This window comes from Canis lupus, chromosome 9 (genome assembly GCF_048164855.1).
Source record: "Canis lupus baileyi chromosome 9, mCanLup2.hap1, whole genome shotgun sequence".
Classification (NCBI taxonomy): domain Eukaryota; kingdom Metazoa; phylum Chordata; class Mammalia; order Carnivora; family Canidae; genus Canis; species Canis lupus.
This window is the reverse complement of record NC_132846.1, coordinates 61526973-61554477: the sequence shown is the minus strand read 5'-3', so window position 1 is coordinate 61554477 and position 27505 is coordinate 61526973. Positions and strand designations below refer to the sequence as shown.

The window sequence follows — 27505 nt, the reverse complement described above, 5'->3', positions numbered from 1 at the left end:
ATTTCCATTCTCTATGGCTACTTAGGTGGGAGACAGGCATGTTGTAGAAAAAAGGGCTTCTCTGGGGTCTGTTACCCATGGGGGCTGTAGTGAGCCTGTGGCAGTTTCTTCTGCTCTAATGGGCAATCTTTCAAAGGGGTTTTCTTATTTTTCATGGCAATCAGTTTCTCCTGAGACAGTTACCCTCCATATGTTCTCACTTTTCCACTAGCTATAAAGAAAAATAAGTCTGAGCACATTTACTTGCCAAATATTCCTGAAGAAACTGGCAACTCTCCGTGTATATTGGCCAGAATTTGAACATTTATTTTGAGAAGACAGATTTCACTCCAGTTAAGAATACTTACTTACTTTTGCCAAGTAGAGAAATGTATCTACCATTTCCTGCTGCTTGAGGGCTGATTTAAACTGTTTTTCTGCTTCACGATACATTCCTAACCTAAGAACAGCCATTTTAAAAATTAGACATTCAACTTAAAAATAAATACTACAGCACTTATTCACACACTGACAATATGAATAGAGATAAATCACATTTCTAAGAGTAAACGTCTAAAGAAGGTAATGTCATATACACATATAAATTATTATCCGCATATAAATTATTATGTTTATATAGTTGAGCAAAAAGTTACCTATTTCCCATAGTCACTGTCTATGTAACCCTCCAATGGTGTGTAAAAAGTCGTGTGAAGTCTAGACACTGCAGAACCAACAGCTGCCAGTGAGCTAAGGCAGCTCCATTTACCAACCAAAGAGCTTATAATCAGCTGGACATGTGGCAGGTGACCTGAGTAAATGCTTAGGGTCTCCATTTTATTGGAAGAACTCAAGGATGTCATTTCTTTGAAAACATTGTCTATTCTGACACAAAGGCCCACTTTTAAAACCCTTCTTAAATAGTCTTGATGTAACTAGTAATTGCTACTTGAGTGACATAGCTCTACTATTTTATGATTCTAGGAACATTTTCTTTTCCTTTATCTTTGTATCTGATACAGATTGCCCTGGTCTACAAATTTGAGATTTGTTCCTTGCCTAACTATAACTGTCCTGATATCAACCCCACTTCTTCTAACCAGGGAACATTTTATTATCAGCCTGTTCTAGATTTGTCAGGTCTTCTCCTAACTACCCATCCCTAGCAGCCAAGAGCTGCTTAGGCACTTTATGATGCTTTCATTTTGTGAAAACTGGAACAAAACACAGTATGTTTCATTGTGCTGCTTTCATTCAGAGTCTTGACAGAAGAACTCTGACCTTCTACTTGGCTTGTCTAAGCCTCAAGCACTGGTGTGGCTACATCCAAATAGCTGCTAGAAGATGTGGGATTAATGGAGTTAAAAGGAAACCCCCCAAAAACTGCCCTAAAGTTAGAGAATGTGCAAAATGGCAGAAGCCCCCCACCTCTTCAAAGCTCCCACAACTTTTACAGGTATTCACAAAATGTTACCAAAGAACTCTCAAGTTCTGGAAAACAGCATAGTTCTACACAGAGCTTCAACTGAGCATTCAAACCTTAGGCATGTGGCTAAAGTTCAGCCACACTGAATTATCCATGAGTCTGTATATTTTTACCTAATATGATGTCTCCTCCCAAAAATAGTTTAAAAGTGATTACACTATAACCCTATAAGATACATATAAAGAATATGAAAACAGAAATCGATTTTTTTAAACAGAATGATGGAAAGATAAACAATTTTTTAAAAAGCAATCTAAATAAATAAATAAATAAATAAATAAATAAATAAATAAATAAAGCAAGCAATCAGCCATTTAACTACCCTGAAAACCAAAGAAAGGAAGATTGGGTCATACACTTTTTTTTTTAATTACTGCATCCTCAAGAGATAACTTCTAGTACTATCAAAGAGGAATAACCAAATGGGTTCTTATGCAAAGGAAATTAAGTGGGTCATGTCTAAAGAAAGTCTAGGAATGAGGAAAATATCAGTCAAGTTCATGAACAGGCTAATATCAGAAAGTTGAAGTCCCAAGATAACCCCACCACCTGCCAACTTTTTCTCTCCAATTCAATAGTTGTCAAATGCCAACTGCACACACATTTCATGATCCAAAGATGAAGATCACAACCATGTCCTAAAGGCAGCAATAAGAATGGAATAAAACATGTTCACAAATAAATGGAATCGTATTTTGGCCAATAAGAAAAAAACAGGTGCTCCGAGAGCACAGAGGTGGAATGAACCTAAATAGTATCTAGGAGGAAGTGATAGGCAAGGTTTCGACAGCTAGATAGGGTGAGGTAGGGATAGGGGAGCATCTCAGATGGAAGCAAACTGTCAGTGCGAGCACACAGAGAACAGAGTGCCAGCCCGGGAGGGGGATGCTGAGTTGTTTGGTTTAACTGGAAGGGAGGACACCACAAGTAATGGGAGAAGGGAGTAAGGGAGCAAGTGTGGCCTGGGACAGGATCAGACATGCCACTCTCAAAATCCAGACTTCATCCTAGAGGTCGCGGAGATTAACCAAGGAGTCCACCGAGAGCTGTTTCTGTCACAACAGTTACTCTGCCACTAGTATAAGAAGAAGGATGGAGGGGGCAAGAAATGGGGGCAGAGAAGCCAGATAAGAAGCTAGTAGAACAGTTCAAACAAACAGAAAGACAGAATTCAGGCAGTGGAGCAGGAATGGGGCCATAAGGGAGCTGTAGACAAAGAACTAGAAGAATGTACTGGTCGGGGTCAAAGAGACACACATCAACTGGGGCTACACCCTCTGGTAGCCCAGCCTGGACCTGTTGGGTCGCAGTAGGAGCTTCCTCTCAGCTCTCTCTGCTTGCTTCTCTCACTGTGGGAGCCGTGCTTCTCATCATTTACTGTCTTCTCCCCCACTGGCCTGTAAACCATCTGAAGGAAGGACTACCTAATAAATACCTGTAACCCCTGTGCCGGGCTCGTTAAATACCCTAGCAAGTCAGTGACTGCAGGAGTGCTGAGCCCATACTAAAGACGAGAGGCAATTAAGGGTCAGAGGAGAAGGCTGATTAACCTGGCAAGGTGCACTTATTTAAATGCCATTTCATACAAATGGCAGAAGGAATCCAAATTGTGTTTCTCTTTAATTGTTAAAGATGTCTTAGGGTTTTGTTTAGAAGCTCAAGATTTCAAGCTTGCTTTCGGAAATTATATTCATAAAAGTTTAATGGTATGATGCTATGAAATTACCTTTTAGTAGAAAATACTTCCTCAGTCTAATAGCAGAAAAACACTTAAGTTCTTGTAAAATATCTAAGTGGAAAGTAGTCTTAACTTCAACCAAAAAAGAATAAGCATCCTTTTTATTCCATTTACAGATTTCTTTTTCCTTACACTAAAGGAAAGTTCTTAAGTACTGAAGGATGCTCCCAGTAACCGGTCTACCTTGTTTTGAATACTAAAAGATGTATTTATATTTATAAAATACAATTGCCCATTTGTCTCTATTTTACAAATGCTCCAAATGCATTTCAATATCAGGCAACAAGTTTTTTTGTTTTGCTTTTAGGCGACAAGTTTTAAATCTCATTTCTAGTTGCTGTGTAATATTCACATAATTAATTACAACTTTCCTGACCTCTCAATTAATTTGCTTGAAAATGTGTTTAGGGGGCACCTGGGTGGCTCAGTCAGTTAAGCGTCTAACTCTTGATTTCAGCTCAGGTTGTGATCTGAGGGTCATGGGATTGAGCCCAGTGTAGGGCCACACTCAGCAGGGAGTCTGTTTGAAGATTCTTACCCTCTGCCCCACTCCCTGCTTGCACATGTGCTCTCTCCTTCTCTCTAAGGAAAAAAAATGTGTTTAAACATTAAGTAAATTAATGTAAGAATATTCAGATCCTAGAGAAACACTACAGAATTGTGCAAGTAGTAAGAGAACTGATATCAGAAAGCTGAGCTCAAATTCTCATTCTTCCACTGACAGGCTGTGTGAATTTGGACAAGTCACTTTATCTTTCTGAGGCTCAGTTTTTTTCATCTGGACAAAGAGCTAACAATAATAGTAACTACCTCCAGGTGTGGTGAGATTTAAGCGAGATCATGTCACATATGGACAAGTTAGCCCTCAATCGTGAAGCACTTTACAGATGTGAGGCATCAGGGGACATAAAAAGACTTGAGAGCAAGAGAAGAGGAACAAGCAACAATGAACTCAATTCTAACAAGCCTGTTACTATTATTTTACTAACTAGTTCTTGGTGCAAATCACGGGCTCTCTCTGGCCTCAGCTTCCTCATCCAAAAAGAGGTGTTGGATCTGAAGGTGCAGAGTTTCCCCTGCCCAGCATTACAGTTTTATTATTATTTATTATTTATTATCAGTTCTTACTGCTACCACATTAAATGCTCTCTCAACAAAGACACACTTTTCATTTCTTCCTGAGGAAGTTCCACCCAGAAAAATAATGATCAGAGTTGAGACTCTAAAATATGCCGCCATGCCTAAGCCCTTCACAAATAATCAAAATTTTACCTGTAGTAACATTTTCCAATCTGTACTTTCCACCACCAGTCCTTGTACTGAGAGTGCTCTGTGGAAAGGGCAGCCAAGTCCAAAGCCTTTGAAAACAATTCATTTTGGATTAGGATTTTCTTTTCGAACAATGAACAGAAACAATAAATAATGAGATAAACCATATAATTAGCATTGATCAAAACATGCATTAGAAATCAGACAGAAACTCAAGTGGCTCATGTTTCCAGATGGCTCCACCAATTTTCCCTAAATAATCGGTTCCAGACCAGAGGGTTGACAGCAGATGAATGTAAAAACTGATCAAAGGAAAGCAGATGTACAACATATTAGAATACAATTTTAATATACACTACATAAAATGGTTATTTAAAAAATCCCCTAAGTTGTATGCTCTCCCCACCCTTTATCTACCATCCAATGATTCAAAGCACCTCTAAACTCAGTGGCAGTCAAGCCTTTGGTGTGTCAGCCAGGTCCAAATGCAAGGCCCCACTTTAAGATAGATGTAGAGAAATAGAGAAAGACCAAGTAAGCAGATAGATGGTCTGGCAAACAGGATCATGAAGAAGAGTCAAAGGACCAAGGGCCCTTGGATATCTGTCGTCTTCAACCACCACTGTTCCATCATTCTGACCCCAGTTCAAATCCAGTGATGCTGAGGGTCAGACTCCTTTGCTGCAGAATGAACAAGATTTTCTGAGTTGCTTTCATATTTTAGACGTGTTTATCCCTTTCTCTCTAATGTCTTCTAGTTTGTTCCTTCTAATGTTTATTCAAGATCAGATAAGAGGTGACTAAATAGGAATTAGGATTTTATACAGAAGAAGTAGAAACTATTTGGACAAAAAGGAAAGCAAATCAATCTTTACACAAATTTGAAGCTCAGGTGAAGATCCAGTGAATAAAAACTCAGGTTATTAATTAAAAGAGAATTCTCATTGTTTTATTATACTTATTATTTTCTCTCAAGGTTGGAAAACTCTTATTCTTTTAGTCAGTGTTAGTATAATCATGATATCCAACAGTTAAAGTTACTTTCAGATTTCAGTTCTATGAGCTCAGAGTATATCCCATATTACTGTCCATGTGTTAAAATGAACTCTTTCTTGAAATGCAAGCCAGATGAGTCCCTTCCCTCCTACCACAAAATTAACAGCTTTCCTTGTGTTTCCCCATCTTATCTTGCTCCAGGGGAAACTTCTAAATATGCAAACCCTTTATAAAGGAATGGTGTCACCACACTGAGGTTATAATGGACCTGAAAAATCAACACCTCTATTTGAAAGCTATGGGAATTAAGAACAAGCCACACACTACTTTCATATGCTTACTGTCCTTTTTCCCCCAAAACCAGAAATAAAAGTGAAGCAAAAAATGCAGGGGGAAAGTGTAACTTTAATTAGCATTATCTCTGAAAATAATTTGAAAAACATATTTTCAATCAGCTCAATTCAGGACTGAATTGTAAATATCTGAACATATTAATTTTAACTTAATTTTTAAAAAGAACTTTTCCAGCAGATCATATTCAGTCTCATGTTTAATATAACAGATCTTCTAGTTTTTCAGAAAAATACGTCACTCTAAATTTGTCACATATTCTGATTTCCCACGGTTAGATTTAGCACTTATTATAGGCTGCTGACTTTGCTTATGGTCCTAAAACAAGTCTTGCTACGTAAGACCTCTATGTCTGTGCTGAGCTGATTAAGGAAATATAGAATAAAAATGATTAAAAAATACATTTTAGTGATCACTCATCATATGAACACTGAGGCTGTACTAGACAAAACTGTGACTATTTTAAGTGGGCCTTAGGTTCCCTGAGGACAGGCACCCCTTCTTACCCACCTCTGTTGTTCTTAATACGTTGCCATGCTGTTAAGAGGCACTCAAGAGGGCTGCCCTGGTGGCTCAGCAGCTTAGCGCTGTCGTCAGCCCAGGGCGTGATCCTGGAGACTTGGGATCGAGTCCCGTGTCGGGCTCCCTGCATGGAGCCTGCTTCTCCCTTTGCCTATGTCTCTGCCTCTCTGTCTCTTTCTGTGTCTCTCATGAATAAATAAATAAAATCTTAAAAAAAAAAAAAAGGCACTCAAGAATGATGTGTGTTTTGAATTAATTCTATTCCTTATTTCTGACTTCTATTGAAATTAAGAGCCAAACAAAACTGTCAGAGTAATAAGATTCATAATTAAAAGCTATTAACTTTTTAAAATATTAAAATAATGACAGATCTATATTTCTTTCAAGTCTTTACCAATTTTTAAAAATAAATGACTACATATTTAAGAATCTTTGAATAATTTAATCAATGTAATATCTAGATATTAATAAAGGCCTAGAATGTCACATAAAAGCCATAGGTTCATAAAAGTCCATAAGGAGAAGGGATCTTGGCAGATCTAGACTACCAAGTAGTAGTGTTTGTGAATATGCCCAACTGAGCATCCCAGTGTATTTTTAAGGAACAGTGCTCCAACCACTAATATTCTTAATGAAACAGCCATTTTTTAGTTATTGTTATGGTTGCAACAACTTTAGGATGATGAAATTAAAGAGCATACATAAATGAAGATTCCAGAATCAACCCACATGCCACTTTAGTTTTGCCAGTACGGTCAATATCACCCCAAAAGGTACAAGGGAGGGAAGGGAGTTAAAAAGAACTCAAAGGCAGAAATATAGTTTTCCATAAATCAACTTTACTTTTTCTTATCACTTAACTATCACTTCATAATATTCTCTTTAGTTGCCTACAGTATCCTCCATAATTGTACACAAATACAGAATCACCAACCCACATGGCACTTAGTTTTGTCAATATTGCCCACACAACAAATGGAAAAAGCATTAAGAATGGAAAGACAGCAGTAAAGTTTTCCACAGAAAATCAACTTCATTCTTTCTTAACATTTAAGTACAACTTCACAGTATCCTCCCTATTTGTCTATAATATTCTCTGTATCTGTGTAAAATAGTTCGTTTAAAAAGAAATTTGGAGGCCACCCAAAGTAACTAATATAAAAGCACCTCTGATTTCCTCAGCATGTTAAAAAAACAATTCCTCTTTTCTTTTTCTAACTAATGTTGTAAAACATAGTTTGGAAAAAAGATATAAAAATGCATGCTTTCTGCTCATTACCTAAATCCTTCTTCCATTCAGAAAATAACATTTGTGGTAAAAATCTAAAATGACATCTTAATGGAACAAGCTGATCCATAAAAGAACTATAATGCAATGAGCCCATAACAGAGTAAGGAAACAGACATAGGGCATGTGTCCTACTCAATACTGCTCACATCCATCACAGCACCAAAACACATGTATTCAATAATAACTTGTTTAAAGAATAACCCAATCAAGTAATAAACCAATCAATAAGTTAATGAATAAGAGGAAAACAGAGGAACAATTTGTGTTTTTCACTAAATAAAAACAAAAACTGCTTAATTTCATGTTCTATAAAATACATGTATTGAGGGTAAGCAGGTGAAAATAACAAGCAGCATGCAATTACAAGGATTTTAATTTATTACTGCCCCTAATTTGTAGCTAAATTTAGAAATGAAAGTTGCTATAACATTACTGAAAACTGGATAATTTCCATTAGTGCTATGAAGTATAGCTTTTTTAATTTACTGTTATAATGTAAGCTATTGGCACCATGTAGGCATTTTAACAAATATTTGTGGAATTAATATACATTAACCCTGCAATATTTTTATTTCCATTTTTGGGTAATATTTTCTATATGTTACAAATATATATGTTTAGAGTGATAATTCTATTTAATGTGCGGGCTAAATGGTATACTTTGTTGGCTTAACACTAAAAACACTTTATATAAGTATATATAAAAATATGTGTATTCTGTTTCTGTCTAGTTTTCATAATTATGATTTTTAATGGCTGCATAAAACCCCAGCATGCAGTGTATTACAATTTACTAAACTTGTCTTCTATCATTGAACATACAGGTTACTGTCCAGGTTGCTTTGCTACTACAACTAATGCTACGATGAACATCTTTGCAAGTGTATCTGAGCACTTTGTGAAATTTCTTGAGAAGGGAAATTATAGAAACAAATGGAAAAAATGTTTATAGCAATCTGTTTTATATTATAATCTTTTCCAAATTATTATACCACTTAAAATATCATCTATGTCAGTATAACAATTACTCTACTCCCTTCCAGCATTTTTTCCAAATTTCATAAATGCAAAATTGCAAGTCCAAAATTTCCTTAACTTACATTTTTATGTTAGAAAGTGCATCTCTAATGTGCTTGTTTACTGGCATTTTCTCTAATGTAAATTTTCTGTTGCCGGATCATTTCCATTTCCATAAAACATTTCCTAACAAATTCAGATAAGCTTTTTCCTATTTAACAAACACTAACATTTTAAAACCATGCTTATGTACATATTTCACCCTCTGTTGTCCTTTTACGTTTCGTTTTGCTTCTGTTCACTGTGCAGAGATATATATGAATTAGTAAGCCTTTTTCCTTTGTGATTGCTTCATAAATTTTTGTTTGCTAGTTTGAATTTTTTAAAAATTCATCACTCATCAAATGTCTAAAAGTCTTTAGAAAAATTTTCTCAACAGTGTTGTTTAATGAAGTATAAGCATCTGTTTTAAAGAGTCAAAAACTGTGCTCAATGTTGCCTTTCACGGTTCCTAAGAATAAAAATACAAAATGGATACTGCAGACTTTAGCTTTCAAATGGTATTTTTATAACATTGCCTTGCTACTGAGATCTATTTGCCAGTCACTTTTGCTGGGCCTTTTCTCTTAATTTGTGGGCTTCTTTCATGGAACCAGGAGACACATTCTCCCCTATTTATTACATATGGAGCTCTGGCCCTCAAGTCCTGTTCGTGCTCCCAGCTCTATTTTCCTATATTAGAGGGCCCAGCATTCCAGCCTTCTATTAATCACTGCCTTTCAAACTATATTCTTTAGCAGCAGTTCCCAATCCTGGCTAAAAATTAGCATTGCCTGTGCAGCTTTTTATTAACAACAGACTTACCAGACATACCCATGGGGATTCTGATTCAGGAAGTCTAGCATGGATCCAGAAATCCATCACATTAAAATTCACCAGGTGATGCAGTAGGATTTAGGAACTACTCAAGAGCCCTAGGCTTTAAGGGGTGGGAGCTCACGTGGCGGAGTAAGGCGGAGGCCCAGTGAATGTGTTCTTGGTCTGCTACTTCTGCTTGAATTCAAGCAGCTCTGCTTTTGTCTGTTTTATACAGCAGAGTCTGGATGAGATTTAATTTGAAGAGAAAGGCTGTTCTACTTAAGGAAAAAAATGTGAAAATCACTGCTCTATTTAAGATTTTCAAACTTTTGAGATTTTAAGATGTTCACATTTTTTTACACATTTTTTTGAATCAATAAATATGAAGAACTGTGAAAGCATTCTAAAATACATAATATATAAAGGTTAATTCTGTTAGACTCTTTAGAGTCTTTAGAATCCTTAGAACCTTTAGAACATAAGTTCAGTTAGTGCAGAGAATAAATCCTATTTTACTTCAATGTGGTTCCTATTCGTCAATGTCATTATGTCAATGCCAAATGTAGAGTGACATCCTCAAGATGAATCTCTTAATAAAGACATTATCACCACCATGATCTACAAAGAGTATACAATCTGTCTACTTTCTGAATCCATTGTCTACAACTCCTCCCCTCACGGACCTCACTCCAGCCACCCTGGCCTCCTTACTACTCCTTGAACAATTCAAGCGTGCTTCCACTCGGGGCCTTTGTAGTTAAAGTTCTCTCTGACTTACATATTCTTCCTACATAGGGACTGTATGGTCTGCTCCACCGCCCCCCTTCATCAGACCTCTGTTTAAGTGTCTTTTCAGAGTGGATTTCACTGATCCCCTTTCCATCCCATCCAAAGTACCATGCTCCCCCATGTCACTGTGTATTTGCCTACCTGCTTTCTTGCTCTGTTACCTTCATAGTACTTATTATCCCATGACACGCAATGTGTTTCTAAATTTGCCAGTTCTCTCTTTTCCTTCCAAAACCAGAACATAACCTCCAAAAGAGCAGAGATTTTGTCTGCTGGCCTCCCTCTGTAATCTTAGGACCTAGAACAGTGGCTGGCACAAACTTTAGGGGCTCAGACATTTTTGGATGAAAGAAAAAAATGTCTCTTCAATAAATTAATTAATCCTTAGAAAGCTAAAATCCAGCTTTATGCAATGGAAAGACTGATTCCTTTATTTGGATGTTTCTTTAAAATGACAGTGTAACTAAATGATTTTATATGACACACTGAAAGCCTCTGACGAGCTTTATATTAAGTGAAAATGGCATGTGCTGACTGATTTCCAGAAATGTGCATAATTTCTGCTCCAGCCTCAGTTTCCTCTCTTCCTACATGGCCACATCCACTAGCACTTCACTATATCACAACTTCTACATTCTATGTATGGGGCCCAGGCTCTCTCCTACATTTAGTCCATCTAAGTACCTGCAGTGGTATCTCCACTTGAATAGACTGCCACGATTTTTAACTTAAAATGCCTTCAAGTGAATTATCTAGCTTCTGTAGAAACCGACTTCTTTCCCTAATTATCCCATTTCTGTTAGTAAAACAATCATTCTTCTTGCAGCACCTTTAGGAGGCAGATTTGATGAGTGTCTTTCCTCTGTCCTGCACATCAAATCTGTCATCATGTTCTGCAACTTCTTTCTTCAAAATGTCTCTTTGATCCTCCCATTTCTTAGTCCATGGCCTATTTTTTTTCACTCCATACCTTGCTCATGTTTTTATCCTTTCTTTACATTTATTTTCCCTCCTTCCCTCCCAAAAATCCAACTTATTTCGTGGATCTTTACTAATAGTACCCCTTTGAGTTTTTTTTTTCTTTGCTATCTGGTGACAATGTCACAGCTTGGCAATACCTCTTTAATTGTGTCATTATGCCAATTTTATTTTCTCAGCTAGATTGCATGGCTTAGAGAGGAAAAAATATTTTTATTAGTTTTCCTAGTATATACCACAGTGGTTGACACATAGAAAACACGATTAAAGAAAACGTTTTTATTTTCCTAAAAGCTTTTTCCCTAAACTAATAGGAAAATACTATCACTAGACACTACAGAATTATCTACATTCAATTTGACAAAATTTGTGAGATAACTGGTTATTTGCTTATTAGCATGTAAAAGGTGAAACAAATGAAGCAATATGCATATAACCTTAAAACTCTTGCAAAGAAGCTACCAAGATGATTGAACAGTACTGAAGCTGGGTGACGGGTGATACAGGCTCATTATATTATTCTCTCTACTTGTGTGTGTTTGAATTTTTCTTTTCATAAAATGTTGAAGAAGGGGGAAGGGGTGCACTATAAACAAACCAGAAATACTCATATGAGTAAACCCGTATTAATACACTATATGGACTACAGAAAAAAGAAGGATCAACAGTGCTACTAGCATAAAAAATAAACTGTAGCACAAACACATTATGCAATATTCTCAATTATCTGAATCTTGCTCTTCAGTGGGTGTCTACATACTCTAGGGACCAGGCATAGTTCTTACCACTCCTATAGTTACACAAATTTTCCTACTGAAACCAACAGGGGTTTTGAAAGTATTAGTAATGCTCCAATTTTTAATAATTCCATCTGTTTATAAAGTAAGAAATAGAACATTTCAGAATCAAAATCCCCAAAGTCTTATTATAATTTTTAATAAAAGAAAATAGCATGAATTCAAAACTTACAGTCTTAACATCATTTTCATGATGAAAGATATACTCAAACAAAGCCTATGAAGAAAAAAAAAACACCAAAAGTACATTAGATTTTATTTTTAACAAAAGCACTCTATTGTTATATCAAAATTCAAAGACCATTTTGACAGCAGCTGATTTGAACCAAAATAACAAGGTACTCTAAAAGTGCCTTTATAAGTAAAAGGTCTATCCATCATTTTTTACAATCACCATTTTAAAATACAGTGATTTATGCCTGATTCCTGTATTTATAGAATACAAACTGGAAAACTCAAATAACTAAACAGTGTTTTTGTATTATACATACTATTTTACTAGAAAGGGACAAATGAAAACATCAACTATGGGATTATCCTAAAACAGATTTAGCCCATTATTTTACACACTCTACGTATATATGGTATTGATAATGACACTTTAGATATGGAGAAAATTTAGAAGTTTCTTCTGAAACAAAGTAGAGCTTAAGTGTAAAGTGGGATGTGTAGATGACTCTGATGTGCAACTAGGTCTGGGAACCATTATTTTAATACTTCTCTCAACTCATCTGAATAAATAAGCATCTACTGAATCCCCATTGGTGGTATCACGTTTGTCCATAGAGCCATTATTGTACACTTGCAAAGAGGCCAGCATTTCAAGATTATTACCAGAGAAAACTTAAAAGGCAACCAAAGAAAGAAAAAAGAAACTAGGACAAGGCCCTTCTTTTAGAAACTGCACCTAACTCTCCATTGGTTCTGTTATAAAGAAGAAAAGTCAAGAGTGCAGTTACCATTGCTGTGAAAAGGAGTAACCATAGACAACTCAAGCAATTATTATTCGAAATGAGTCCTGATGAGTAAAGGCGAATTGGAAACCAAAGACAGAAAAACCGGGCATTATTTCTACAACACGCTAAAAAAAAGAAAAAAGAAAAAAGCACAAAATCTAGTTCAGTTTATTTATTTATTTTTTTAATTTTTATTTATTTATGATAGTCACAGAGAGAGAGAGAGAGAGAGGCAGAGACACAGGCAGAGGGAGAAGCAGGCTCCATGCACTGGGAGCCCGACATGGGATTCGATCCCAGGTCTCCAGGATTGCGCCCTGGGCCAAAGGCAGGTGCCAAACCGCTGCGCCACCCAGGGATCCCTCTAGTTCAGTTTAAATCTATGAACACACACACAAAAAAAAATCTATGAACACATACTATATCTGTCCTGGAAGCATCTTAGTTTGAGGGAGATGCCTTCATAGACTGCACTCCCTAGATAGAAAACAGCAATGTGGGGGTGCCTGGGTGGTGCAGTCAGTTAAGTGACCAACTCTTGGTTTCAGCTCAGTCATGATCTCAGGATCATGAGATCGAGCCCCACATCAGGCTCCACATTGAGTGCCGAGTCTGCTTAAGTTTCTCTCTCTCCCTCTTCCTCTGTTCCTCACCCCTAAAGTTCTCTCTCTAAAATAAATAAATCTTTAAAAAAAGAAAAAAAAAAAAGAGAGAGAGAGAGAGAAAACACCAATGATACCAGCTAAATGGCCTAAAAGGCAGGAGTTCCATATATTCCATAGGAGTTGCTGTGAATACTCTATTCTTATGAAGGTAAGGGAAATAAATGTAGCTTTATAATTCTGCTAAATGAAGTTGACCAGATTGCTGTTAAATAAGAAATTAAGAAAAAATGTCATCAGTGTTATTATAGGCTAATTCTCTATCAACTGACATTTCTTTCTCTGATTTTAATTTCAAGTCTGTATGGCTAGCATCCATTCTTATATTCCCTAGTGTTTGACACTTAGTAAATATGTAAAACGCCATTAGAACCAAGGTTCAGAATGAGCTCATTTCATGTATAGAATTCAGAGATCACAGCTACAAACCTGGACTAGGCTTAGACCAGTTTTAGCATCAGCTAAATGCTCATATTTCTGAATTATTCCAAGTTCAACTCCAAGTTTATCTATACACTGGACAGATCATGGACCTCTCAGTCTCTCTCTCTTACCACACATATACACACTTATTTTCACTCTTTCTCTTTAATTTAAAGGAGCATATAATCTTTCTTTTAAGGTTTATTTATTTATTTTTAGTTTTATTTATTTATTCATGAGAGACACACAGAGAGAGAGGCAGAGACACAGGCAGAGGGAGAAGCAGGCTCCATGCAGGGAGCCTGACATAGGACTCGATCCTGGAACTCCAGGATCATGCCCTGGGCTGAAGGCAGCACTAAACCACGCTGAGCCACCCGGGCTGCCCAAGATTTATTTATTTTGAGAGAAAGAGAGAGTACATGAGTGGGAGGAGGGACAGAATCTTCAAGCGGACTCCCCACTGAGCACAGGGCCCAATGTAGGGCTAGATCTTATGACCCTGAGATCATGACCTGAACCAAAACTAAGAACTGGACACTTAAATGACTGAGCCACCCAGGTGCCAAGCACCTAGTCTTTGAGTACTTAGAATTATTAATGTAATTCTCAATAAGGATCACTCAAGCCAGTAGGTGATATTGAGATGCCTGCCTAATTACTAATTAGAAGTACTTATTTTTTAATCTTCCTTTTGACAATCCTAAAATTCTACAAGAATAGAAAATTATTTTTCTGAGAACAATCCAAGATGAAAAAGGAAAACACACACTGATGCAGTGATGACCTTCTAAGCTTCTTTCCACAAAGATGATGCTGCATATCTGTTTTATTTGTTACAAAATGCTGTTCCTTTATCAACAGTAGCCAAACAATAGAGACAGCCTAAATGTCCACTGACTGATGAATGAATAAGAAAGATGTGGTATACATATATAATGGAATATTCCTCAGTCATCAGAAAGAATGAAATCTTGCCATTTGCAATGACATGGATGGAGCTACAGAGTATTATGCTATGTGAAACAAGTCAGTCAGAGAAAAACAAATACCATATGATCTCATATGTAGAATTTAAGAAAGAAAACAAATGAGCATATGGGAAGCGGGAAAGAAAAAAAGAGAAAGGGAAACAAATCATAAGAGACTCTTAATGATAAAGAACAATCTGAGGGTTGATGGAGTGAAGGGTGGTGGGGGATAGGCTAGATGGGTGATGGGGATTAAGGAGGGCACCTGTTGGGATGAGAACTGGGTGTTGTATGTAAGCGATGAATCACTGAATTCTATTCCAGAAACCAATATTGCACTGTATGTTAACTAACTTGAATTTAAAATTTTTTTAAATTGCTGTTCTTTATTAGAGGAAAAACAATTTCCTAAAATAATGGTATATATGCTTTATTTCTGACTGACTTTTAAGAGGAATTTTATATAGTAAACATTTCCATTTCAATCAAGACATAGCCTTTCCTTCACAAGTTTTCTCTATTTCCTAGAATGTTGTTATAATACATCTAACATGACTTCAAAACATAAAATCATTTTAAGTACATACCTTTGCCAATTTAGGTTTCTGAGCATATTTTGTTAAATTTAGTCTAGATAAATTTATAAAAGGTCCATCCGGACTTGTAAGCATGGAAGCCTATGGGAGAAAAACACAGAACAAGAAATCGAAATCTGAAACTTCCTCTTGAAACATAAATTGAGTTAAATGAGCATAAAAATTACAAAGAAAACATAAGTAAAAAGAATCATCTGTAAAAAATCTTCCATATAACTTTCCACTATAACAAACAGCAAAAAAATGATATCACGTAAAGCTACTTTGCTAATACAAAACTATGGGAAGGCTGACAGAACTCACCGTTCCCAGCCTGACAAATCTTCCAGATGAGCTGGTGATAGGGCGAGCTGTGTAGGCAGTTCTGGGTGTTCTAATAGCCTGTTCCATAGTGCCAGGCCTTCCACTCTGTGTGCCAGGTCTAAGGAAACCTGTAATGGGTCTTCCAGCTTGAGTGATTGGCCTGTGGAAGGTGTACATTGTGATAATACAAAAAAAAAGATCGATAAAGGAAGATTCTCATACAGTCTGGTCAATATTTAATGACAAAAAGTAGGAAACAGATGTAAATACCTGATAGCTGGACTAGGCCCTCCTGTCTGATTAGTTCCAGGGAGTTTCAAAGATGTTCCAGGGCCTATGAGATGAGATGGCAAATTCAATTAATATGAGTTATTAATCTTTAAAAACTGTCAGCTAATGTAATTTTTAGGAATGTGCTGGCCTAGTGAAAAGAACATCAATAACAGGAATTGTATTTTATGGAAATGTGTTTGAGACGGATATTTACTGAATATCTATCATGTTATCTGATGTAATCACATGTAATCTTCAAACAAAGTCTATGAGGTAGTAGTATTCACCCATTCAGCAAAGGCCTAAAGGGTTAGGTAAAGATGTCAACCTGTTAGTAGAGCTGAAGTTCAAACTCAAGGCTAGAAAGCTCCAAAGCACCAAAAGACAGTTCTATACTCATAGTTTATTCCTGCTACAATATCTAGAATTTAGATATTTTAACTCCAAAAGAGCAAAATGATGGGGAAAAAAGACATTTTTAACATGAACCATATTTATTTTTTTTCCTCAATTTCCATTTGAAGCTCTAAAAGTTATCTTTCAAAACATGTAAGTGACTGATAGCTGTTGTAACTATCAAATACAGCAAGACCACTGTATGTCATGATCATCACGAAATACCATTTGTGCCAGCACATCCAGAGGCCAGGGACCGGGCCTCTATGGCAATCCCGACAGGCCTTCACAGGCCGGCATATCACTCCATCACCTCACATCACACATTAGAGCAAATCACCTTCAATTAGTACAGTGAAGTGATGTTTTCCAATGATCATTTCTTTAAAAAATCCTTTTAGAACACTTCTGTTTTTTGGATGCTTCCTGTGTTTTGACTCTCAGATAAACAATCTTCTGATATGTTTAGATAAGTAGTTCAGCTAGAATGCATTTTAAATATAAAACATTTTCAAATGTATAATATAGATTTTATTGATATTGCTTTTATACAACAATCTCACATCTTAAGTTTAAGATAATATAATTGAATTGGGGAAGGAAAGTCTTTGTACTATATGGCAGGATAGAGACCATATACTCAATACAACATTTTTTCATGTATATAATGTCTTATGTTTATTTTATTTACAAATAGTATTCTTCCTTCTAGTGGCATTTCATTGACTTAATGGAAAAGCCAGTACTTACGTGGAACTTGAGCAATAGCATTTTCATCCAGCATCATTTCTGCAATTCCTTCCTGATTTACATCAGTTTCATCTACGTATACCATTTCAGTTAGTGCTCGTGCCTTTAAAATCCAAGCTGCCTAGAAGCATGGATAAAATAAAGCACATATTACAGAATATTAGAAGTACTGCCTATGGAAGGTTTATTATTGTCTAACTTTTTATTAGGCATGTTTATATTTAGTGCATTATTCTAATGTAAAGTGCTATGTCAAGAAACTAATACAAGAAGGCATGGTCATTACTAATCAAGGAACACCCATTTGATCAATTACTAGTAAATAAAAGTGTAGTAATCCTGGCAGGCTTCTAACATGCCTTTTTATAAGTAAAAGAAGATCTCTAGAGAAAATTTCACTGGAATAATAATTGGAAACAATAAAGCTATGGCCACCATGCTCTTTCTGCCTCATGAAGACTTCCCTGATGGTTTACCTCTAAACATACTTCCCTCTTGTCTTTCTCACAGAGTATTCTCTTTACACTTCTATTCTATGTACTCACCATATCCAAGAAACTCTGTAAGTATTGGGCATAGGTTAGCCCTCCCTTCCCCAGAACACAGGCCTTTTTACCTTGTTCAGTTCTGAATTTTCCATAACACCTATGGCTTTGGCACACGTTAGGTATTCCAAAAATGTTGAATTGAACTAAGATCAGTTTCTCCCAATTCCCAATAACTAATCAACACAATCTTGTTTGCTCTGTGATCTAGCCAGTAGAGAACCTGCTAGAAAGTGTGTGTGTGTGGGGGGGGGGGGGGGGGGGCGGGGATGGAAGAGGTAATTAAGGAATCCAGAAAATATCAGCTTTGCTTTACCTTGAGAAATTAGACATCAAGGTGAGCACAGTTAAAAATCTTGTTAAACATTCAAAATGGCTTTATCAGAAATGTTTACGTTTCTGCTTCACTACAGAATAGAAACAGAGAACAATAAAGCTTGGTGTCCTGTGGAGGATTTGGGGAGAAGGCAACTCTTGAGCAGCAGCATAGAACTGACTTTGTTCCTCACAGAACAGAGGAAGTAGCAGCTAGGGAAACCTGTTGGGGGCTGGAGGGTGCAGGTAGGGCTCACCATACTAGGGATCTGGCTGTGAAGCAGGCTGAAGGAAGGCAAAGGGACTGAGAAAGGAACAGATGAGAGCTACAGAGGTCCAAAAAGTCCTCACGTAAAGAACCCGAGATGCATTCACTCAGTCAGTCATATCTATTGAGCACCTCCTAGTTACATGGCACTGGGCTAGGTTCTGAAAAGGAAACATGAGAAGATTACAACTTGGATCCTAATTTCCCTGAACACATCACCTATTGAATTAAATGACAAGGCAAAGTAGTGCATGATAGGTGACCGGTGAGTGGTACAGAAAATAATTTTATAGGAATTAAAACTATCCTTTCATGGGCTAAAATACTGGAGTGCATATACAAGACAAAAAATTAAAGGCAAAAAGAAAAATATTTGTGCTTTCACTTTTATGGGAAATAAAGAAGGCTGCCTTCATAGCATACTTAGGTTCCCAAAATGAAATTATATTTGGTTAGATGACTGGGGTTTTTAGCTTTTGTTTTCCGGGTAGAATTACCAGATTCTCATCAGATAACATAATAAAATGTTTCAACTGTGTGGATTTAACACAACTGAATGAGCAGAACACAGAATCAAAGAATTAATTTGTTTAAAAAAAATCAATTCCAATTGGAACTGCATCTAACTGTGGGAGCCACTAAAGTGTGGAAACAATTGGAGGTTTTCAATCATCAAAGATCAGGAAGGCTGGCAGATCTATACAAGTAGGCTAAAAGGCCAGGAAAGTCATCCCTGGCTTGAACTAATGGTTTAATGTAACTTCAAAGATGGAGATAAGTAATCCCGATTTATCTTGAGTCCCCACAGCTCTTACTGCCCTTCAAGGATCTGATGGCTTTCATTTCTCGAAAGGGTGTTCCTTGTTCAGCAGTCTGGTGGACAGGAGAGACTGCAGTAATTTCTTTGAAACAGTAAAGCAGGATATGGGCTCTGCGGGGTCACTCCCATATTACCAGAGAGCACCTACTACATGTAGGTCCTGGGAATAGAGATGAGCAAGCCACAGCTCTTCTAGCTCACACAAATTTCAGTGTTGTTAGGAAAAGCACAAAAATAAAAGCCTGGAGCATGCTATGGGAAGACAGAGGCACCCAGCTGTCTGGAGGTGAAGGAAGGGTAGAAGTGGCCAAGACTAGAAAGTGTGTGGTAGGCAAAGCAAATGAGAGGAGGGCAGGCTAGCTTGAAGGCTCATGGCATGTTTGGCAAATCCATAACAGTTGAGTATGGTTGAATTCCGTAACAGTTGAGTATGGTTGAATTGAGTTCAGCTGAGGCATCAGTCAGAGAAGAATGCTGGAGAAAAACCAAAGAGCCGGGACCCCTGGGGGGTTCAGTCGGTTAGGTGTCTGCCTTTGGCTCAGGTCATGATCCTGGAGTCTGGGGACAGAGCCCTGCATCAGGGTCCCTGCTTGGCAGGGAAGCCTGCTTCTCCCTCTGTTCCTCACCTGCTCGTGCTCACTCTCTCTCAAATAAATAAATAAAATCTTAAGAAAAAAGCAAAGGACTGATGAAGGACCCTCTTTGCCAGAGTGAAGTGTATGGTCTTTCACCCTGATGAGGAGGAGCTAACGAAGCTTCAAAACTATGACTAGTCCTAGTTAAATCAACTTTCTAAAAGCCAAGTTTTTACTATTACATTTATATAGTTGGGCATTAATTATCCCTGCACATGTCTTTTTAACAATTTGCATGTACCTACTGTTATAGTCCGCTCCATCATGCTTCCTGACATCCATCTGCCAACTAACCTCTCAAATATTAAGAACGTGCAACTGTAATAGTAGGCTAAACAAAAGTAAATCCGCTGTTCCCTCCCCATCAAATGAATAAATGCTTCACACTGTTTTAAAAATGTTATTCCATAAGAATTCACTTTTTCAAAATGGTAAATAGGTCTATATTTATTTCCATTTCTAGAATCTAAGTCTTCAGAAGTAGAAATAATGGTGGGAAGATGAAATCTACTCAAACCATTATTTAATTTTAAATTTCATCAGTATTTGAGAATATTAATCTTCCTGATTTACCTTCGGTCCTAACAAAAATGACCTTGAAAATCACATATCACTGCTTGATTAAACATCAGATTGTATTCAAAGAACTGCTCTTGGCAATGTGAACAATTCTTAGGATTTTAATGAAAACAGCAGATGGGGCTTTGGCTTTTTAAAAAAATTAAAAATTTTATTTTGGAAACAAGCCAAGTATGTTTTACAGCCCTAAAATCCTGTTTAAATTAAAAAAAAAAAAAAAAGGTTCAAAACTAATCAGTGATTAAAGTAAAATGCACAGTGGATGATGCCAAACTGCCCCCTAAATCTGAATAAAAATAAAAATATAAATTGGTGTAATCAGATATCTTTAAGTTGTTACTAAATGACATGGTCATGCAGTAAATACATTTGAACATCTATCCATTGGAAGTACTGTGAAATCAACAAAAATCATAGAAGTGTAGGAACTTTTCTAAAGGGAAACAAACCCATAGATTCTCTCAATCTAAGTCATCATCATGTCAAGTATTTCCTTCTTTATCTTTGAGACATAATCCTATCTCATTCACCTACTAAGGCAGTCTAAAAGACATTATTCTTGAGGCAATAATATCAAGAAAATAACACTTTCCTTGTACTACTACCTTCTGTGAGGTTGATCCAATTTTAGTTATGAAAATAAACATACAGAAAGGTAAAAACTCTAGTGACTGAGCAAAACATGTTTAAATTGTCCTATTCATTTGAGGCCAATGGTTTAAGACATAAAAGAAACAATTTTGCTAGGTTATTATTAGAATAAGGCCACCAAAGAACAGTGTGTCATTTGACACTGCCTGCTGTACAAAAATGAAAAGTTAGGAACAAAATATTGAATTGTTATTGTAAAGCCTCATTTATTTTGAAGTTGTAAAAATGTGCAAAAGAGGAAGGAAAAATGTCTGAATAATGAGCTCAAAAGAATCCTGTCAGACTTGTTCCTTTTTATTCTTTTAGATCACTATCCAGTGGATAATTCAGTCTATAGTAACAGAACAGGAAAGTAATACTAAATACAGGTCCTTCATTAAGTCCCGGAGCTGGCTGGAAACTTTCAAATGCCATTTACAATGTTTAAAGCCTATCAACAATGCAAATTATTGGGATCCCTGGGTGGCACAGCGGTTTGGCGCCTGCCTTTGGCCCAGGGCACGATCCCGGAGATCCGGGATCAAATCCCACGTCAGGCTCCCGGTGCATGGAGCCTGCTTCTCCCTCTGCCTGTGTCTCTGCCTCTCTCTCTCTCACTGTGTGCCTATCATGAATAAATAAAAATTAAAAAAAAAAAAACAATGCAAATTATTGGTGTTTTAATTTTAACAAAATCTTCCAAAATTAGTGAAAACAAAAAGCACATTACTTTATTTATAATTTAGGTCCTTCTCAAACAAACTGTACATATATTATACAAAAAAGTTTTGTACCATCTCTCAATATGGAAATCATGATTATGAACCCTGCAGACAGGTTTCTTTAAAATCCTTCTAAAGAAGAGTGCTACATTTTAAACTATTTCCAGTGCTTGTTTAATACCACGCAGACCTCTATCAGAGTACTTTGTATCTTGCTTTCTTCTAAAAAGGTTGGATGATTACTCATATGAACCACATATGAGGTTCCAATTATTTACCTAAAAACCACTGTTAGAATTCTCTCTTATGTGGCAGGGCAAACACCTAGCAGTATTTAAGCTCTCTGATTTATAGCATTTTCATCCCTTGTCCTTATTCCCAGACTTACTGGAAACCCTCTTGGGTTAAAAGCTTCACTGGCTGGTGTGTCCCCCCAACCACACCTCCTCTCCTTGGGCTCCTTCCAGAGTCAGTGTGTCTTATCCAGTTAGCAGGTCTCTCTGGCTGCCTCCCATCTCTAGCCACGATGATTTGTTGGTTGTGGCTATCTGGTCAAAGTCCCTTCCTTTCTTCCTCGCGATGGCAGGTACCACCCTCTCTCACCAAGCCCTTTCTGAGCAGAGTCGGCCTACTCTTTACTCAACACATACTGTTCTACCCATCACAGTCTTTTTGGACACTTGGGGCTCTGCTGACTTCTCAACTCCCTTTCTACACTCCTGGTCCCTTGCCTCCTTCTCTTTTTCTCTCATCCTCTGGTCAATATCGGTCATCTCTATTTAAGTTCCAAGTCTTAAGACTACAAAGACATGGGATGCCTGTCTTTGTAGTCTCAGTGGTTGAGCGTCTGCCTTTGGCTCAGGGCATGATCCTGCAGTCCTGGGATCGAGTCCCACATCAGGCTCCCTGCATGGAGACTGCTTCTCCCTCTCCCTATGTCTTTGCCCCTCTCCCTCTCTCTCTCTCTCTCTCTCTCTGCCTTTCATGAATAAATAAATAAAACCTTTTTTAAAAAAGACTACAAAGACATAAACATAGCCATAAAAATATTAGAAATATAATACTTTAGGTAAAAAGGTACAGAATGTGGGAGAGATGGCTAATTATCTAACAGCATTAACAGATATGCAGCAAGTTTTCTAATCTAGGAACAAGTAAGCAATTGGCATTATATATAGTATTCTCTAAACTAAAGGTTGCAGCTAAACCTTTACCTGAGACACTGGAAATTCAGGATCTGGTTCCTGGAAAGCATTAAGAAGGTAGTAAACATTTTTAAGAAATACAGTTTCTAAAATAAAGTCTTAGTGACTAATTAGGTATTTGTAAGTGGATTCAAACTCATTCAATAAAAATCCAAATATTAACTTTAATCTTTCTCCACAAGTGCTCTCAAGAGTTCTGCATATACTAATACTAATATTGGTATTAGTGTAAAACTCACATAGGCTGAAGAGGGCTGAATTTTCTACGAGCAGAAAATTCTAATTACTCTAACCTCATTTAAACCACAGAAAAGTTATCTTAACTACTTGTTTAATGAAGACACAAAATTCCAGGAGTTACAAATAATTTTACAACTATACTAAGGAAACATTGCTTTGTATTCAAAAATAAGTTCATGGTGGTTAAAATATTCAGACTTTAATCGCTTGGGAAGGAGGAAGAAAATCCACAGGCTATAAACCCTCCTACTCCACATAAATATAACAGGATTAGTAGCTGAAGATAAAAAATTAATTCTGACTGTAACATACTCTGAGAAATGTTTATAAATATACTATGTCATATACATTAGTGTCAAGTGCTAATAAACTCAGGGTTTTTTCTGTCCAAATAGAAATCCATTGGGGAAAAAAAATCAGACTTATAACAAATTTATTTACAAAACATCTACACTTCTATATCTACAGTTAGCAACCTGTGTTGAACATTTAATCGGCAGCATGTTTTATTAGGAAGCTACTAAGAAACAAAAAAGGGAAAGGAAAAAGAAAAAAAAAAAAAAGATCCTTCCTTGCTTGCTTTCTACAGCTCTAAAATCCAAGGAGAATACTCTAAATGTTTTTTAAAAAAAAACAACTATATTATGTGTGCAAGCAATGTGTGAGCCATCTGGTCACCACGCAAGGATAAGAAATTTCTGTAGCATGACACATAGTAGGAACATGAGTGGCAGAGTAAGCTAGGCTAGAAAAGTGAAGGCCCAAGGGGGTGGGATTTAGAGAATATTTGGCAAGCAGCTGAACCAAACACAGAACAGTAACTAAGAATAGAGGGCAACCGGAGGTTTTCAATGCCAATGGGCATACTTAGACATATTGATACAGGCAATGAGATGACAGAAGAAATAATCCTTTCTGGTCTTTCTTCTATTCATCTGTATACATATCTGTATGACCCATTATCTCATTTGAGTCTCGTAACAACCACCAGAGGGAGGCAGGTCAGTGTTTGTATCCATTTGACAGATAAACCAGTTCAGAGGTCATGTAATTTGCTCAAGGTCACACAGAGAAGCCAGAGCTCAGAGCTCTTTCTTGCCAGTGCACCTTGGAGATTAAAAAAAAAAAAAATGAGTTGGAAATAATAAGACAGAATTGAAGCATAAAGTGTAAGAGAAGTACAAGGTAAAGTGCATACAGAAAGGGAAGAAAACATTTACCAGAGGTGACTGCAGACAATACCTGAAAAGGAAAACAAGACAGGTATAAGAGCCAGAAGCCTCTGATAGTAAGTAAAAGCTGGACGGCTGTTATCCTCCCAAGGGCAGGAAGATGCTTCCAGTGGCCCCAACTCAAACCACCAGCTCAATCTTGGTGTTCTGTTCAGTGATAAAGGTCCTGGTGCCCCATATGGATCTTCCGCCCCACAGGAACACATCTGTGATTGACCACGCCGGTAAAGAGCATGTGGGGAAATGACGCGCAATGAGAAGGTCAGAGAAGGCAATGAGAGGCCTAGAGGATGAAAGGTGGAGAGACAGGTGAGGTTGCTTAGATGGAAGGAGAAAGGCAAAACCAGGGGTGAGGCAGAGAACTTGTTAGTTGTGCAGAATATCCCTGACACCCTTGGCACCTCAATGGGTCTGAAAACATTCTAAGAGAAAGGGACAGAATTATATAAATTGCAATACAACATATCAAATGGTATCTTCAAATTAAGGGCCAGTGATAGATGACTTAAAGGGAGAGGAGAAAAATGGAATTCCTGGGAGATAAGAACGGACTCAGAGGAAAGGGAAGATTATTCTGGAAATTACTGAGTACCAGGGATTGGTGAAATATATTCAGCATCCCTTCATCAGCAATTTTACTAAACACCTTATTCACAGGTGCTTTCCAGATTATCAACAATCCTTTCAGAAAAGTATCAATGACAGTATCCTACATGCAAATATCTCCAGCTCTGTAGAGACAATAGCAGCTAACATTTGTGATCACTTAGCATATATTAATGAACTTAGCACTCATGACAACCCTTTGACGTAGGCATATTATCATCTCCATTTTACAGATGAGAAAACTCTGAGATCAAGGTGGCCAGGCAGTACTTGAATCTCGGCACTCTGGGCCAAGAGCCTGCATTTTGCTGAGTATGTGAGATCACAACCAGTCATGGAAGCAGACTGCTATACAGTGTGGGAGACCAAGGCCCGTATGGTTGGTCTGGAGATCGATCGATCAGGACTAAGAAGAAGAGTCAGGATGTTTTAATTTAGAGATAGGTAAAATCTTTTTTTTTTTTTTTTTTAATCACTGAGACTTTCACCTTGGAGTCTCTCCATTATAGTCTGTTATCTAAATTAATCCACCCAAATAGGGAACCATAAATTAGTTTCATTTGGTCTAGCAGATTATTTCCATGGGCATCAACACAGCTGAGCAGAAAGCACCAAGCCTAACGGCACCTAGTGGCTCAGTCAGTTAAGTGTCCAACTCTTGATTTTGGCTCAAGTCATGATCCCAGGGTTGTGAGATCAAGCCTCGCATCAGACTCCACACTAGGCGTGGAACCTGTGTAAGATTCTCTCTCCCTCGGCGCCCCCTTACCCTGCTCTCTCTCTCTCTCTCTCTCTCTCTCTCTTTCCCTCCCTTAAAAATTTTTTTTTTTTTTTTTAAAGGAAGCACCAGGCCTACCCCTAGAGTCAGAAGAACTGGGCTTGATCCTCAGGGAGCCACTTAGCTGCATGACCTTGAACAAATCACACAACCTCTACAACCTAGTCCTCCTCTCAAATTGGACGAATAGTGTTTATAGGATAGTCTTAAAAATAAAGCCTTACATTTTTAAGAATATTTCATAATTTTCAGAATCCTTTCACATAATGCTATCACAGTTAATGAAGTGTAAAGTGCTATCACTTTCAATAAGAAGTATTAGTCACATAGAATTTCTTTGTGACTAATTTCTTTGTGTAAAAACAATTATATAATGAACAGCAAAGCACCAAAGTCCCCTTACTTCCCTTTTCAGAACCCAGAACTAACTCCCAGTCATGGCACATCAAATTAAGACTTCCCTTTGATTCTCTTTCAAAGTCAGTGAGTGAGAGGACAAGGAGTACAGTGACACTGCCTAAAACCAGAAAATACTCATTAGCATCAGCTTCAATTCACATCAGTTTGCTTCCTTCCTTCCTCTCCAGGGTAAGGCTTTCTCTCTTAGGTTGTTGCTATTACTTAAGGGAATCATATCTCTAGATAATTCTGAATGTGACTTCTTAATTGCCACCAATACTTACTCTGGCTAATGAGTCTGACCTGACTCTGCTCTGAAACTTATTCAAAAGTTAGCAGTAACAAGAAGGGCAAAAAAGATAAGAGAACAGAGAAATGGATGCATGTCAGAAGGTTTAGGAAGATCTAGAGACCAAGTAGCCAAGTAGGAATGTAATCCGTATAATTCATTAGGAATACAAATTCATAAAATGAAATGCTCCACAGAGTATAGAATCAAAAGATTAATTTTGGCTGCATCTCCATGGCCCCAACGAGGAAGTACATTAGATAATCATACAGAAAGATGGTTTTGCTTTTGTTTTTATTTTTTTGCTGGGAGCACCAGATCGTCTCAATTAACTACTAAGATGTAGCTCACTGAGGACCCCCGGTTCCATGTCTTTCCTCTAAGCCAGTGGCTTTCAGACTTTTCTCCATCTTCAAACCGTTTACAGTAATAATCCTCTCTTCTCTGGAACATCTCTCATTATAAGCAGAGATTGGGGAGAATATGAATTCCCATTATAGGGAATCCCAACACTCCCACTCCCAGAATCACTGATTTTAATACTTAGAAAATCTATCAGAAATCTACCCTGCAATAAAAGCATATTTTTAAAAACCTCACTGCCTGAAAAACCTGCATGTTTTACGGACTATTTTTAATTATCATGGAGCTAAAAAATTGGGGCTGGTTTTAAAGCCAAGCAACTGACATATGGAACGCAAAGAAGAGTAATCAGATTAAGCAACTAATCAGGATGATGGACATGAGCTGTAAAAGCAAGCATTCCCTCTAGGTCACATTGCTGTGTGGAAGGAAGACTGTTTTTGAATTTCTCCCTTTTATGTCTTACAACTCACAACCA

The 27505-nt window shown here is 37.2% G+C and overlaps 1 protein-coding gene across 4 annotated transcripts in view; it reads right to left on the bottom strand.

Annotated features, from left to right (window-relative positions):
• TTC8 (tetratricopeptide repeat domain 8) overlaps positions 1-27505 on the bottom strand; it is a 53458-nt gene that overhangs the window by 20421 nt on the left and 5532 nt on the right. For 2 of the 4 annotated variants that reach the window (XM_072839617.1, XM_072839619.1), the window contains 7 exons: positions 17402-17522; positions 16253-16316; positions 15983-16142; positions 15671-15760; positions 12244-12288; positions 4476-4561; positions 352-439 (listed from right to left, as the gene is read on the bottom strand). In XM_072839617.1, the coding sequence (XP_072695718.1) occupies positions 352-439; positions 4476-4561; positions 12244-12288; positions 15671-15760; positions 15983-16142; positions 16253-16316; positions 17402-17522 (654 nt within the window). Of the gene's footprint in view, positions 1-351; positions 440-4475; positions 4562-12243; positions 12289-15670; positions 15761-15982; positions 16143-16252; positions 16317-17401; positions 17523-18518; positions 18691-23129; positions 23160-27505 lie in introns of those variants that run through there. The other 2 variants (XM_072839616.1, XM_072839618.1) reach the window with 2 other exon arrangements.